The sequence below is a fragment of the Megascapheus bottae genome, chromosome 4 (assembly GCF_031878675.1).
Source record: "Megascapheus bottae isolate mThoBot1 chromosome 4, mThoBot2.hap1, whole genome shotgun sequence".
Taxonomy (NCBI): domain Eukaryota; kingdom Metazoa; phylum Chordata; class Mammalia; order Rodentia; family Geomyidae; genus Megascapheus; species Megascapheus bottae.
In genome coordinates this window covers 29,229,783-29,246,743 of record NC_143512.1, presented here as the reverse complement: position 1 = coordinate 29,246,743, position 16,961 = coordinate 29,229,783, and the positions used below count along the sequence as shown (strand labels likewise).

Sequence of the window (16,961 nt, the reverse complement as noted above, 5' to 3'; positions counted from 1 at the left end):
GACTAACAAAACAAAAGCTTCTTTAACAGTATTAAAATAAAATAATGGGAAGTAAAACTTTTTAATGAAAATACATTCCATTTTCCATTCATAAAATTCCTAGTATCAATACTTTCAGACTTAGTGTCTATAAATATAATTTTAGTCTAAATAATGAGGAAAAAGTTAAGAGGAACTTAGTTTATTAAGATCAATTTATTTTCCCATGACCCTACCAGGCAGACAAATGGATCATCCAACAATTGCAGTGGGATCCAGATGGTGTAAAGACATATAAACCAAGACTATTTAAGAAAGTAATTCAGGGCCTGGAGTTTGGCCTAGTGGTTAAAGTGCTTGCCTAGCATCACAAAGACCCGGGTTCAATTCCTCGGTACCACATACATACAAAAAAGCCGGAAGTGTTGCTGAGGCTCAAGTGGTAGAGCTCTAGCCTTGAGAAAATCCAAGGACAGTGCTCAGGCCCTGAGCTCAAGTCCAGGACTGGCAAAAAAAAAAAAAAAAAAGAAAGTAATTCAACACTTCCCTTGAACACTTTAAAATGGATTCACCACCACTTGCATTATCAGCAAGATTTATGTAAACATATTACATGAAGATGATTTCCACAGTGAGATTCTCCTATCGGTACTCTCTTGTCAGGTTTGTCCAAATGCCAATAACTATTTCAGAAAATACAAATTCTAAGACAAACTCATATAGGAGTAATAGTAGAAAGCAACATAAACCAGGTGCCAATGATTCACGCTACCCAGGAAGCTGAAATCTGAGGATTACATTTTTGAAGCCAGACTGGGCAGGAATATCTTGAAGATTTTTTTTTAATCTTTATTTTTTTAATTTAATTTTATTGTCAGGGTGACATACAGAGGGTTACAGTTACTTATGTAAGGTAGTGACTGCATTTCTTGTTGAATATTGGAGACTCTTATCTCCAATTAACTACCGGAAAACTGGAAATGGCACTGTGGCTCAAAGTGCTAGATCACTAGTAGCCTTGAGCCAAAAAAGCTCAGCGACAGTACCCAGGTCCTGGGTGCAAGTCCCATGGCAGAAAGAGAGAGAGAGAGAGAGAGAGAGAGAGAGAGAGAGAGAGAGAGAGAGAGAGAGAGAGAGAGAGAGAAGAAAAGTGATAAAAGGAGTAAAATAATAAAGAAGGCCAGGAGCATAGCCTAGTGGTAGCATGCATTAAGCGCCCTGAGTTCGATTCCTTGGTACCACATACTCAGAAAATGCCGTAAATGCTTTTTCTTGAGGTTTTCCATGGTGCTGTGGCCCAAGGACAGTGCTCAGGCCCTGAATCCAAGCCCCAGGAATGACAAAAAAAAAAAAAAAGGAATGAGCCCATATCTGTTTGGCTCACACTTGTAACCTTAGCTATTCAACACACTGAGATCTGGGGATCCCTGTTCAAAGCCAGCCTAAGCAGTAAAGTCTGTGAGACTCTTGTCTCCAATTAACCACAAGAATACTAGAAGTGGTGCTGTGGCTTAAAAGTGGTAGAGGCCAGGCTAAATGGCTCACACCTGTAATCCTTGCTACTCGGAGGCTGAGATCTGAGGATCAAGGTTCAAAGCCAGCCCAAGCACAAAAGGACCTGAGACTCTTATCTCCAATTATCCTCTAGAAAATGAGAAGTGGGACTTTGCTCAAGGGTAGGGTGGTAGCCTGGAGCTGAAGAGCTCAGGGACAGCATCTAGGCCAAGCTCAAGCCCCAAGATCCACAAAAAACAAAATGGTAGAGTACTGGCCGTGAGCTAGTGTTCAAGCCCTCCCAGGTCCTGAACTCAAGACTCATAGTCAACAAAAAATAATTCAAATTAAACAAATCAATGCATTTATAGGCAGACTGATATCACAAAATCTCAAGAAGACTTATGACATTTCTGGCAAGCCTACCAAGTGCAAATTTTTTAAGTGAAATTACAAACAAACAAACAAACAAAACAGGTCACTCGACATGTCTATGACATGTCTCATGACCCAGATTCATGTAAGTTGTTAATTAATTCAATATATTTCTATGTGATCAGTTTATTCCAAAATTTTTTTCAAATCATTACTGATATTTAAAAATTGTATATTACAGTTGTCATTCATCTTATAAATATAAAAATTATATATCATTTGGGGCTCTTGGGATAAATGCACCATTTTTTTAAAAACATGTACGTTACATTTCCTGTTAGAACAAGGAAGAACATACCTCATAGGTGTGCCACCTGTTTATAAAGGAAAAGAAAAGGTGAAATCTTTCAGAAAAATATCTAAGCCTATTCTTCATAAAGCTGTTTCTATTTTTTTTCATATATTTTTATTGTAATTAATAGAAGGGTTACATTATATTCACCAGATAGAAGGTTCATTACTTCACATACATTGATACCCTTTCTCATGTCTTGGTCCCCATTTCCCTGCCTCCACCCCAACCCCTCATCTTGTTTTCCTCCCTTCCCTATCCTATTTCAAATAACCAAATACACATATATACAATATATCAGATAACAAGGTAAAATACTGTAACAATATGAGATAACCAAGGGACAGCAAAAGAGATGAGAGATAACATAGTACCTTAAGGACAACAATCACTCATTATATGGCTTTTGTTTCTATATCCTGGAGGTCCTTTCATTTAATGTCATACTATATGGCCTTATGTATCTAGATTTTGTTCTATTATAAACCTCTGCTAGGAGGACCCAAGGTTTCTACTGATTATGACAAATGAGGGAAAACATTGAGCCTATGTTCTCTTGAGTCTGGCTCACTTCACTTAATATGAATTTTTCTGTCTTTTCATTTCCTTACAAATAGGACACTGTAAATTCTTTCTGACAGCAACATAGAATTCCACTGTGTATAAATACACATTTTGTTGATCCACTCATCAACTGAGGGACATCTGGGTTGGTTCCATATTTTTGCTATGGTAAATGGTGCTGCAATGAACATCGTTGTGCTAGTGCATTTAGTATGTCCTTGTTTCTGGACAATTGAGTATATTTTTTTATTTCTGCTTCAAGCACTTTAGCCCACTCTCCATATACTACCTGCCACCCTGCTCATTCTTTGTAACTCTAATGTTTTATAAACATGCTCAAGGGACTGTTCTCACAAAATTCTATGCAATTGCCAGTATCTATTTACTTCTCTGACATTCCAGAACTAAAAATTGCTTTGAATTCTTCCATCTTTTCCTCTGTGTTGAAAGTAGACAGAGGCAGTTTTTTTTATTGTAATTAGTAAAAGGGTTACATGATATTTGCCAGATAGAAGGTGCATTAATTCACATACATTGATACCCTTTCACATGTCTTGGTACCCATTTCCCTCCCCCCCACACCCCCCACCCGTCTTGGTTTTCCCCCCTTCCCTATCAAATTTCAAATAACCAAATACAAATAAATTCAATATATCAGATAACAAAATGAGATACTATAACAATATGAGATAACCAAGGGACAGCAAAGGAGATGAGAGACAACATAGTACATTAAGGACAACAATCATTCATTATATGGCTTTTGTTTCAATATCCTGGAGGTCCTTTCAATTAGCTTCATACTATATGGCCTTATGTATCAAGATTTTGCTCTATTGCAGATCTCTGCTAGTAGAGCCCAAGGTTTCTACTGATTATGATGAATGAGAGAAACCATTGAGTCTAAGTTCCTTTGAGTCTGGCTTACTTCACTTAATATGATTTTTTCTAAGTCTTTCCATTTCCTAACAAATGGGGCGATGTCATTCTTTCTGACAACAGCATAGAATTCCATTGTGTACAAATACCACAACTTGTTGATCCACTCATCAACTGAGGGACATCTAGGTTGGTTCCATATCTTTGCTATGGTGAATAGTGCTGCAATGAACATTGTTGTGCTAGTGGATTTAGTATGCCCTTGTTTCTGGATGGTTGGGTAAATGCCAAGTAGTGGAATTGCTGGGTCATAGGGGAGTTCTATGTTTAGCCTTTTGAGGCACTGCCACACTGCTTTCCACAGTGGTTGAACGAGTTTGCACTCCCACCAACAGTGTAGTAGTGATCCCTCCTGGCCACATCCCCTCCAGCATCTGTTATTATTCGTTTTCCTGATCCTGGCCATTCTAACTGGAGTGAGGTGGAATCTTAGAGTTGTTTTGATTTGCATTTCTTTTATGACCAGAGATGTGGTCACCTTCTATCTGGTGAATATAATGTAACCCTTCTACTAATTACAATAAAAATATATGAAAAAAATAGAAACAGCTTTATGAAGAATAGGCTTAGATATTTTTCTGAAAGATTTCACCTTTTCTTTTCCTTTATAAACAGGTGGCACACCTATGAGGTATGTTCTTCCTTGTTCTAACAGGAAATGTAACGTACATGTTTTTTTAAAAAAATGGTGCATTTATCCCAAGAGCCCCAAATGATATATATTTTTTATATTTATAAGATGAATGACAACTGTAATATATAATTTTTAAATATCAGTAATGATTTGAAAAAATGTTTGGAATAAACTGATCACATAAAAATATATTGAATTAATTAACAACTTAAAAAATTGAATCACTCCAAAACTAATCTCCAAAGTGACAGAGGCAGTTTTAACAAGATTTTTTGACACTTAACTGAAAAGTGACCTTTTATGATTTTACTACAGTTGTGCTACAATGTAAAACAAGAATATATCCCAGAAATGTGTAGCAAGAGAAACAAAAACTTTTACTCATATATACATATATATGTATATAAATTAGATTCTGTGATACAATTAGAAGTGAGAGATTCTAAAGTAAAAAAGCATGGGGATATCACTACAGGAAGACAGTCAATACATTCCACTGTGCAACTTTATGAATGGTTAGATGACATATACACAGCCAATTTAATAAAAGAAAATGAGTTTTCACAGTTCAGAAATAAACACTTCACAACACGTTCCAACATTATTTCTCATCTAACTTGTCCTGACCCATATTTTCCAGCCCCACATTAGTGTCCAATAATACTTCCCCCTTCCACTTGTGTGATCTGTCCTGCCTTTGCAGCTGAGATTTTAACTGAGGTAAGAAATGCTCCAATGTGAACTCTGTAACTCTCACCATTTGGTCATTCACCACATGTAAGAGGCGAAGCATGAGAGACAAGGATGATAAATGCCACTAAGTTATATTATATGTTGTTGTTTGAGCTTTGTCACCCCTATGTAACAACCAGAGCTTCCAGAAAGATTCTGAGTCTTTCATTGCCTCTAATATACCTCAAATGAATAGCATTTTAAGCCGGTGACCTTTTAGTCTTCTTCATAGAAATCATTAGTCAGCATGTTTCCAGCAATGAACCTGAGGGAATAGTGACCAAAGACAATGGAGAAAAACAATGAATTTCAAAGCAACCTAAATCCCCTACAAACTGTAATGAGGCTGAGGATAGAGGTCAGTGGTTCCCCAGAATGTGGTTCACTCCTCTGCACTACAAAGTGCATTCTCTTCTCATATAAATGATGTACTTATAGCTGAGAGTATTTTAGAGTCAATATAAAAATGGTATATAAGGAGATCAAATTTTCAAAACTGATGGAAGTTACCAAAAATCATATATTCAAAGAAGACCCAATTTCCTAAACAGTACACATAAAAGGAAATTCACATCACAACACATCATTGTACAGCTGTTCAAAAGCAAAAGCAAACAGTTGGAGCACTCCCTCCACTGATCATATACTTTGGCTACATACAGAAATTCTCTGAAGAGGAGCTATAGCCCCTGTGAAACCCATAGAAATGTGATGACAATGAAAGTACAGTTGTGTCTGTAATGCTTGGAAAGGATTAAATGAAAAACTATTAGTCAAAAAAATCAATCAGGGGCTGGGAGTTTGGCCTAGTGGTAGAATGCTTGCCTAGCAAGCACAAAGACCCAGGTTCAATTCCTCAGAAACACAGATATAGAAAAAGCCAGAAGTGGTGTGGTGGCTAGGAGGATTCTAGCCTTGAGAAGACCCAAGGACAGTACTCAGGCCCTGAGCAAAAGCCCAGGCCTGGCAAAAAAAAAAGTCAATCAGAATAGCTTAAAAACAGATGAGTAGACCATAAAAATTGCTTTCAAAAGAGAGATTTGCCAAGCTCAGAAACAAATTTCATGGTAAGGTACAATTTCGAATATAGTTGAGATGGGTTTAAATAGTTAATATCATTAATATGGCTTATATAGTTAATATAATATACTATACAGTTTATTATATATAGCATATGGTTATATAATTATTATAATTATACAATATCTATAATTCACATATATAACCAAATTCTTCTCTGGTCCTGAACTCAGGGCCTAAGTGATAGCCTTGATTTTCTTTGTTTCAAGGATAGTGCTCTACCATTTGAGCCACAGAACAACTTCTTGTTTCTTCAGAATCATTTATTGGAGATTAGACTGTCATGGACTTTCCTTCCCAGGCTGGCTTCAAACTGTGATTACCAGCTCTCAGCAGTCTGAATAGCTAGAGGCATGAGCACCAGTGCCCAGTGCAAAGTTTTAATATGAATTTTGAGTAACTAAAGTTTCAACAGTCTTTCAGCAAAAATTGAAAAGAGGATACCAACATTTGTATAGAACTGAAAAATCTCTACAATGTCAAAAGAATTTTGAAAAATAATAAAGCTGAAAATTTACATACTCGATTTTAAAACTCAACATAAAATTATAATTATCAACACCATGTGGTACTGGCAGAATAACGAGCACATAAATCACTGGAACAAAATTAAAAGCCCAGAAATAAATCCTTATATTATGGTCAACTGATTTTTACCCAAGGAGCCAAGGAAATTCACTGGGGAAAGGGTAACATCCCAGGATGACAAATGGTCTAGGAAAATTGGTCTTTATGTGCCAAAGATGAAGCTAGAACTTTGCCTCAAATCACACACAAAAATTGACACTAATCAGAGATGCTTACTTACACAAAAGAAGAACAGGTGAAAATCTTCAAGAAAAAAAATGACTTAGATATAACACAAAAACCAAGGTTCATTTAACTTTCCTTTTTCCTATACTGGGGATTGAACTCAGAGACTCTCATATGTGCTAAACAAATATTTTAGCATTGTGCCACATCTCTATCTCTATTTTTTTTACTAAATTAGGAGTTGTGCATACATTTTATTCTCAGTTGCATGAATACATAATATTATAACAGCTCTATAGGATTGTCTGCCCCTGTTGTTCAGGAGAGTTTTGAACTCAATGAGAACAGATACAATACTACCACCCCTTTGATTCAGTGTTACAATGGAAATACTCAAGATTCAAGTCACTGCAGACCTGGGTTCCTACTCACTAAGAAACTCTTCCTATTAGTCACCATAAAATGCTGCCCATTTTTTAAATTTGCAATATTATGGTCTCACTACAAATGTTTTGTGGGAAAAACATTAGAGAAAATATTTTATACTGTGTAATTCTTTGATAAGGCATTTTTTAATTAGTAAAGAAAAATAATGTTTCTTTTAACAACCTAGGCCTAGCCAGCTGCCCAAGCTGCCTATAGAACTGTTAGCAGAGGAGGTTTTATGGCTACTGGAAAGTCATTTTAATTTTTTAATCCGAAAAATAATCTCATCACTGTGGATTCTACTTTGAAATCCAAATGCAGATGGAATACTATGCTGTAAAAAAAATTAACAACTAAATTAAATTTTTTGAAAAGGCAATTTAATTTTCTCCAAAATATAGTTGATTATATTGTATACTGCTCAAAAATTATATCCATCTCAAAATGGAAGAGTTACAGCATGTGCTAACTATCAACCAGGAAAAATGAACCTGAGTCATAAATTACTTTGAGAATCTAGTTAGTCAATCAAGTGATTTGTAATCATAAAAGCTGCCAGAAATTGAATGAATAATGGGTCAGAATAAGATCCTCAGATTTCCTTTTTTGAATTCTTATTTCATTAGGTGACTTTTATTGCCTTTTTTGATCACTGTTTCTCAACAGCATAAATTAAATCACAGGTATTTACTTAAGTTTTTTTTACTATTAAATAGGCTAAGGGATCTACAAATCAAATAACCAGAGTATGCAATGTCCTCCTACACAATTAAGTCTTCATGTTTATTGCTTGAACATGGAAAGTTCACCCCTTTTAATCCTAAGAGACTCTTCCTATTTAATTTATTTAGTGAATATTCTGTTCAGCAAAGCTCATTCTAATTCAGCATATTTCTTAAATTGTTTTGATGTATTCCAGAAAGAAATGTCATTTAAGGAGAGATTAACTATTCAACAGGTGCTTACTCAATAGGTGCCATGCATTATGCTAAAAACCATAGATTTAAAGATTCACTAAACATATAACTGCTGTGTTTGCCATTAAGATAGCTACAGTCTAGAGGAGAAAAGGAGGAGAAAGACAAGAAGAAAGAGGAGGAAGACGAGGAGGAGGAGGAAAAGGAAGAGGAGGAGGAGGAGGAAGGGAAGGAGAAGGATGACCTATCATAAATAATCCTGAAAGTCTGCAAAGGCCCAAGAAAAAGATCTCATATTCAGACAGAAAATAATAAGATCTACATCTCATAAAAAGAGAAATCACTGGGGCTAGCAGCTTGGCCTAGTGGTAGAGTTCTTGCCTAGCATGAAGGAAGCCCTGGGTTCAATTTCTCAGTACCACATACAAAGAAAAAGCTGAAAGTAGTGCTGTGGCTCAAGTGGTAGAGTGCTAGCCTTGAGAAAGCTCAAGGACAGTTCCCAGGCCCTGAGTTCAAGACCCAGGACTGGCAAAAATAATCATAAAATACAGGGGATGTAGCTCAGTAATAGAGCACTTGCCAGGTGTAAATGATATTATAGGTAAACCCCAGCACCACAAAAAAGAACTAAAAGTAAATAAATATAATAGATATGTTTGCATAGTCTAAACAATTCATGCATTTGACTTTCCTTAACAAATGTTTTCTAATTAACATTTCATACTTCAATGTGAAAGCCAAAAACTTAGCAGTGGTATAGTACTGGTCTTGAGCAATCAAGTTCAGGGACAATGCTCAAGTCCTGAATTCAAGCCCCAAAGCTGGCACAAAAACAAAAATACAAAAACAAAGAACAGTAAGGCAGACACTCAAAATAAGTCACCTAAGTTTAAGAATTAATTCATATGATGTGTATATGCCACAAGAGTAAATATAATACCTAACATATTGACAAACACTACATCCATAGGAAGACACAAAAGCAAACATTTTGGCCAAATACTATTTAATGTAGCACAGTCAAAAGTATGAAAGCTAGACAAGGCTTCAAGAGTAAAGCAGCCCCATCTGTGGTTGCACATGTAAAAGCTCATATGACTCAGCACAGCACTTATAAGCAGAAGTTTTAAGTAGAAGCTCAGAGGTTAGTAGTTCAGAGTTTGAATGCTGTGTGAGCTACTGAACTCACATAATCAAATTACTGAGTTTTTTTCTTATCCATAACTCTGGGATAAGTATTCTAACCAAGATGGCTATGAAGATAGGAAAGGCTGGGGATATAGTTCAAGTGGTAGATTATCTGCCTAGCAAGCACAAAGTCCTTAATTAGAAACCCAGCATCATAAAAAAGAAAGATAGAATGAAGAATGAGATATGGAATAGAAATCAGAGGGCAAGAGTTGAACAAAATAATGGCATTTTATAGACACATATAATAGGATTATTCTAGATATGATGAACTCAAATTTTTAATACTTTTTTAACTAACAATTATTTTTCCAAAAACTAGTCCCACTGAAAAAATGTGAGATAAACTCAATATGAAAATAATAACAGGAATAGTAATAATAAAAATAATGAAATGAGGCTGGGAGTTTGGCCTAGTGATAGAGTGCTTATCTAACATGCACGAAGACCTGGGTTCCATTCCTCGGTATCACATACATAGAAAAAAGCTGGAAGTGGTGCTGTGGTTCAAGTGGTAGCGCTTTAGCCTTGAGAAAGCCCAAGGATACCACTTAGGCCCTGAGTTCAAGGCCCAGGACTGGCAAAAAAAAATCATGAAATGGGGGCCTGGAGTTTGGCCTAGTGGTAGAGTGCTTGCCTAGCATGCACAAAGACCCAAGTTCAATTCCTCAGTACTACATACATAGAAAAGCTAGAAGTGGTGCTGTGGCTAAAGTGGTAGAGCACTAACCTTGAAGAAAACCCAAAGACAGTGCTCAGGCCCTGAGTTCAGTCCCCAGGACGAGAAAAAAAAATACATTATGGAATGGTAATCTCTTCTGCACACTTTAATAATCGCAAAATTATATTTAAAAAATAAATCTAGACAAGAGCTAATGGTTCACACTGAGATCTGAGGATAGTGGTTCAAAGCCAGCCCCAGGCAGGGAAGTCCTTGAGACTCTTATCTCCAATTAACTGAAGGGGAAAAAAAAGAGGGAAGCTGTGGCTCAAGTGGTAGAGTGCTAGCCTTGAGCAAAAAAGCTAAGGGACAGTGTCAGTGTCCAGATCTGAATTCAAGCCCCCGTGACTGACACCAAAATATCTTTTAGTTAAACAATAATAATAATAAACATAAAACTACAATTTGTTATTCTTGTCTAGTAAGCATTCACTCAAAGAGTCCTAAGTTACAAGTTAGTTTCCATGTAAATTCATATATGAAAATAATAGTAGAGAGTAGTTGGGGCCTTAATCAAACTACTTATATCAAGGTGTCCCAGTCATTCATGAAAATAGCAGGGAGACAATTGCATCTATGGATAGAAGGCCAACCTAAGCAATATAGGGAAACATTATCTTCAAACAAACAAACAAAAACTGAGCCTGTGCTGTGGCTCATGCCTGTAATCCTAGCTACTCAGGAGGCTGAGAACTGAGGATTAAAGTTCAAAGCCAGCCCAGGCACAAAAGACTATGAGACTCTTATCTCCAGTTAATCACTAGAAAACGGGAAGTGGGGCTGTGGCTCCAGGGGTAGGGTAGTAGACTTTTGCTGAAGAGCTCAGGGACAGTGCCAAGACCTAGAGTTCAAGTCCCAGACTGACAAAAAAGAAAAAGAAAACCCTGGTTTTAAGTAGATTCAGAAACAAATCTAATTTCCACTCTTTCTCATTGTTCGGCTGATTGCTGTTCTATGCTTTAGACTCAGAGTAGTGTAGTTCAATTCTCAGTCATGTCTCATGAATCAAAGTTGAAACCAAGTAGCTGTTTACTAGCTCTATGAACAAGAAAGCAACATTCATAGGACTCATGGAAAATGGCATTCACTCACCCTTGAGGAAATGCTTATCCAGTTGTTTTCCATAGGGAGGATGGTCTTGCTGTCCTGGCCAGTTGTCTTCCCACTGTTCCTTGATGAACAATAATTCAAGTTCAACTTATCTGCAAGATGAGAATTACCAGTAGTCACAAAAAATATAACAAAGTAAGATGATAAGTATAAGAACAGAATCTGTCCTTGGTCACAAACCACTATTTTCTGATAACTAAAATAGTCACAGAAATATATTTTAAAAAATGTGATTCATAAAAAGAAAATATACATTTAATCTAATAAATTCATTGTTTCCTATACAGTATTAATATAAATACGTACGTATCATTTCTTGACCTCTATTCCCAAACTAAAATGTTCTCAGCTGTCTCAACAAAATAAAGATTATTTCTGACATGTAAAATCAGAAATGTATAATGATAATGCTCAAAACATGAAAGCATGCCAATTTTATATCCCTCATCACCAGTAGCAATAACAGAGGAAATTACAGAATATTTTGTTAATGTTAGCAATATTCTCAATAGCATTAAATGCAGTATGACTACAGCCAAAATTACTCTGACATTTCCCAGATTTCTGAAAAATACTCCCACTTTTTATGAAGAAAAAAATGCTTTCATTACTATATTCATTGTTCATTCTTGTTCATGCAGTAGTTTCATGATAAAATACTTCTACCAAATCTTGAAATAGAAGTTTATCATTTCCTAGCTTTATCTTTCACAGGAGTAGATATCTATGAAACATGCTGTATATAAGTAAAATTAATGTTATGGGCCTCTTCATTACCACAGACAATAATAAATTATACTAAACACTGAAAAATCAATAAGCAACTGTTAACAACAGGTACTATACAAACAAAATGACAATGCCAAGTGCATACAGTGAGCAAATCACTCTTCAGGCCTACTCTGTGATGGATACAAAAATCACATGAGACAATACATAATGTCAAAGAATCCACAATAGGAATATTACCAAAACACTCTCCTCTCGGTTTTCCATGGTTGTTTCCAAGAACAAACAGCTAAGTTCTAACCCAGTTCCCAGCTAGCAAAGAAGAAATGCAGCAGAAAGGCACAGCATCATACCAGGACACAGCAGCAACCACAGAGATGAAGCTCCAGGGCTCCTCTGATGAGTAGAGAGCAACAAGTTTCAACACAACTACTAAGAGAGGACATCAGCCGCTCCCTGCAATACAACTCCACTGCCAGCTGCAAAGAAAGGACCTTCATTAACTTTATAGCACTGCACAAACCTTTCTGTCAGAATGACAGCAAGGCTCTTCCCTTGTCCCATTACTCCCCAACCCCGCCCTTCTGTGCTGATCCTGGGGCTCAAATGTAAGGCCTAGACTGTCCCTGAGCTTCAAGATAGCACTCCACCACTTGACCACAGCTCTGTTTCCAGCTTTTTTTTAAGTTAGTGACAGTAAGAATTTCACAGACTTTCCTACTGGGCTGCCTTCAAACTGAGGATCACCTCAGATCTCTGCCTCTTGAGTAGCTAGGATCGCAGGTGCCTGGATATGCTTTTCTCAGTTAGCCACCAATTCTTCATTGCATTCCTCTACCATCTCACTACAACTCTGAGTTCTCCACTAGGGTACAACTACTTAAGGATCCTCCTCATTCTTGTTTCCCCCACTACCTTATGTGATAGTATAATAAGAAAAGAAGATGATGAAAAGTAGCCCACTAGAATATGTTCACCAACAAGATGTCATTTGAGATGAACACTAAAGAAAGACCAGCAGATGGAAAGAGAGAAAATCAGAGAAGGGCAATCTTTTGGTTGGTTTACATAGATGACATGAAAGGGCAGGAAAAATTATAGAGATTCTTTGCCTAATGAAAAGCTAGATCTCTGTCCTCACTAAAGAAAGTAAGTCATGAAGATGACATGACCACCAAATATATCTTGGCAGCATCATAAACGTAGGGAGAAGGCTGAAAGCAAAGAACTCCAAATCATGTGAGAGCAGTGTGGTGTGACCTGATGGAAAATGGAAATATAGTGAACCAACATACCATCTGCAATCCTTAGGTCCTTACCCAATGGATCTTGAATTTAGATACATATTTAGAGAACACTGTAGACTCCAATTTATTTTATCCATTTATTGGTATTTACTCAATAAAAAATAACAGGCAGGTGTCTGTGGCTCACTCCTGCAATTCTAGCTACTCAGGAAGCTGAGAACTGAGGATCACAGTTCAAAACCAGCCAGGGCAAGAAAGTCCAGGAGACATTTATCTCTAACAAACTACTCTGAAAAAGTTGGAAGTGGTTCTGTGGTTCAAGTGGTAGAGCACTAGGCTCAAGCACAAACTGGGTCAGGAGGGACAGTGCCCAGGCACAAAGTTCAAGCCCTAGGACAGGGAAAAGATAAACATAAAAGGAACATTATAGTCAAGGTACCAACGTATTAGTAGTGACTAAATCTTAGAAGGAGGCTTACAGGTCATGTTTTTTTTGCTGCAGATACTTTCCAAATATACTACAGAACACAACTAAAAACAAATCTTCTAGCAGTTTCTTGATGCTTAATAGCTAAAGCTAGTATTAATCCTGTATAGAGTCTGACCTAGAACTCCTTGACAATGTAATGTTCCCCAAAGCCTTCCTCTGCTTCCCCACTCGATGCATGTTCTAGCTTCCTCCACAGCATCCTCTTGTCCCAAAGGCATGCATGCAGATGGAAATCCCAACTTCATCACTCCTCCAACCAGAATGATGCCTCACATTTGGGTATTGGTTATATTTAGTTCTATTGGAAACTATTCTCAAAAAGAAGAAACAAGTCAAGTGCAGGTGGCTCATACCTGTAATCCTAGCTGTTCTGGAGACCGAGATCTGAGAATCCTGGTTCAAAGCCAGCCCTGGCAGGAAATTCCATGAGATTCTTAACCTTCAATTAAGAATCATAAAACCAGAAGTGGTTCTATGGCTCAAAGACATACAGTGCTCTGAGCAAAAGGAGCTCAGGGACAGCACCCAGGCCCCAAGTTTAAGCCCCATGACTGACCAAAAGAAGAAGAAAGAAGAAGGAGGAGGAGGAGGAGGAGGAAGAGGAAAAGGAGGAGGAGGAGGAAGAAGGAGGAGAAGGAGGAGGAGGAGGAGGAGGAGGAGGAGGAGGAGGAGGGGGAGAAGGAAGAAGAAGAAGAAGAAGAAGAAGAAGAAGAAGAAGAAGAAGAAGAAGAAGAAGAAGAAGAAGAAGAGAGGAGGAGGAGGAGGAGGAGGAGGAGGAGGAGGAGGAGGAGGAGGAGGAGGAGGAGGAGGAAAGAAAGAAAGAAAGAAAGAAAGAAAGAAAGAAAGAAAGAAAGAAAGAAAGAAAGAGGAGGAGGAGGAGAAGGGAGAGGAGGAGGAAGAGAAGGAGGAGGAGGAACATGAATTGGTGGCTCATACCTATAATCCTAGTGACTCAGAAGGTTGACACCTGAGACCTAGAGATCCTGGCTCCAAATTGGCTTGTGCAGAAAAGCCTCCGATATTCCAATTCCAATTAACCAGTAGTTCAAGTGGAAGTATACCAGATGTGAGCAAAAATTCTGAGCAATAATGCAAGTCACTAAGTTCAAGCCCCAGGAAAGGAAGGAGGGGGAAGTGAGAGAGAAGAGAAAGAAGAGATGGAAAGAGAGAGTGAAAGAGGCCCTAGAGTGTTGCATAGTTTAACTGTACTTTTTATCAACAATATGACTTGGATGAAGTCATTAATCATACTGACGCATCAATCAGTAAAGAAGAGGGATGTGGCTCAAGTAAGTAGGGTACTTGTTTAGCAAGCACAGGGCCCTGAGTTCAAATCCTAGTACTGCCAAAATAATTCCTTGTTACTAAAATGATAATTATATATCTTACACTAATGGGCTAAAAATAATATAATGTTTAGTATACAAAAATGATTATAGGATTTCACTGTTTATACATCTCTTCTCTTAGGTAAAATAGTCAAGTTTATACAGTAACAGAAGTCTGCATCACAGACTTCTGGGATACATGCATATATTGTGTGTATGTGTGTGTGTGTATGTATGTATTTATGTGTGTGTGTATGTATGTATGTATGTATGTATGTATGTATGTATGTATGTGTAACTAGTGAAATTAACTCCAGGATATGGAAACAAGAGGTTTATCTTTGTGGTTGTTGTTTTTAATGTACTATGTGAAGCTATTTATTCATTTTTTCCCTTATGCTTTAGTCCCTGTTGTTGCTGTATGGGGCTATGGTATCTGGTGTGTTGTACATACATTTATTTGTTGATTTGAATTAGGGAAGAGAAAGGGAGAAAACAAGATGATTAGACAAAGGGTAAACCCGTGTAACAGTGATATGCACAAGACAATAAGTCGAAGATCAACTTTACAACTTTGGAGGGGGTCAGGGGAAGGGAAAATGGGAGTAAAACATGGGAAGCGGTAACAGTATTCAAGAAGTAATGTACCCACTACCTGATGAATGTAACTGCAACCTCTTTATATATCACATGACAATAAAATTAAATTTCTAAATAGTAGGCAGAACTTTGAGTTTTATAATTTTTTAATTCAGTTCCTTCATGCTGGAACTGAAATACAAACACGATCTTTGTAACTTTGGGGTCTACAGTTGGTACTCAATATTCCACAATAACAGGCTCTTATACCTTAGTGTCACTAAAATACCCTTACAGCTTATAATGGCATCTCATAACCCTACTTATGAGCTTAAGGCCAGTGTAACCTTCAGCCAGGTACTACTTTACATGTATTTTAAAATATATCTCCAAAATTAATAACTCTAGGAGGATAGCTCAATTGTAGTGGACCTGCCTAACACGTACAAAACTCAGAGATCCATCCCCAGAACTGTGAAATGGTGACACTGACAATGACAGTAATTGTAATAATTAATTATAAGGTTAATAGTAGTAGTAGTGGTAATAGAGGAAAATAAATATAGTAATGACTACCATGAAAACAGCTTATTTTGGAATTCAAATACTTATTTTGAGAAATGTGTAATACTTATAACCTAGTAGATCAGCAAAATTCAGAAAGATTTCATTATAGATCATGCAAAAGCATAAGACAAAATTTTACTTCCACTGCTTATTAAAATACTTATAAATGGAAATGTATATCTATATCTACATATAAGATATAGAAAAAGATTACATGACTCAGTCCAGAAAGACTGCAGTGTTTTGTTCCACACTAGAGTATCAACTCAGGGCCTCATGTGTTTTCAACTTAAGCTCTACCAGTTAAGCCTTACCTGCATTCCAGCTTTTTTGTTGGTTACTTTGGAAATGGAATCTACTGGACTTTGCTGCCTAGACAGCTTTAAAAAAACAAAAAAACAACACCATCCTCTAGATGTAAGCCTTCTGAGAAGACGGTTACAGACATGACGAGCAGCACTGCTGCCTGATACAACTGCAAATGTTAGACAGAAATGTGGTGGATTTTATCTAAAATAGCTAGTTGCACTGGTCAAACTTGTTTGACAATATAGTAGTGCCTTTGTTCTTTTCAGAGCTAAGGAGTAATTAATCTCAGCATCATTTAATAATTAACTGACAACTAATAAACTTTAGTGAGCTACAAAACATGCTCAATGCACATATATACATCTAAACAATCAAGTTGCCTAAAGTATAATATATGCAGAAATAAAATTCCACTGTGTAACCCTCTTGTACAATTTAACAAATGACA

At 37.0% G+C, this 16,961-nt stretch overlaps 1 protein-coding gene across 20 annotated transcripts in view; it reads right to left on the bottom strand.

The window, feature by feature from the left end:
* LOC150064222 (uncharacterized) overlaps window positions 1-16,961 on the bottom strand; it is a 143,378-nt gene that overhangs the window by 104,817 nt on the left and 21,600 nt on the right. For 12 of the 20 annotated variants that reach the window (XR_016535247.1, XR_016535250.1, XM_090331629.1 and 9 more), the window contains exons 4-5: window positions 12,347-12,472; window positions 11,247-11,356 (exon numbers count right to left, since the gene is read on the bottom strand). Coding sequence is in view for 5 of the 20 variants with exons in the window: in XM_090331639.1 (XP_090187765.1) it covers window positions 11,247-11,356 (110 nt within the window). In the remaining 15 variants the exon portion in view is untranslated. Of the gene's footprint in view, window positions 1-5,179; window positions 5,335-11,246; window positions 11,357-12,233; window positions 12,304-12,346; window positions 12,473-16,961 lie in introns of those variants that run through there. The other 8 variants (XM_090331633.1, XM_090331639.1, XM_090331640.1 and 5 more) reach the window with 3 other exon arrangements.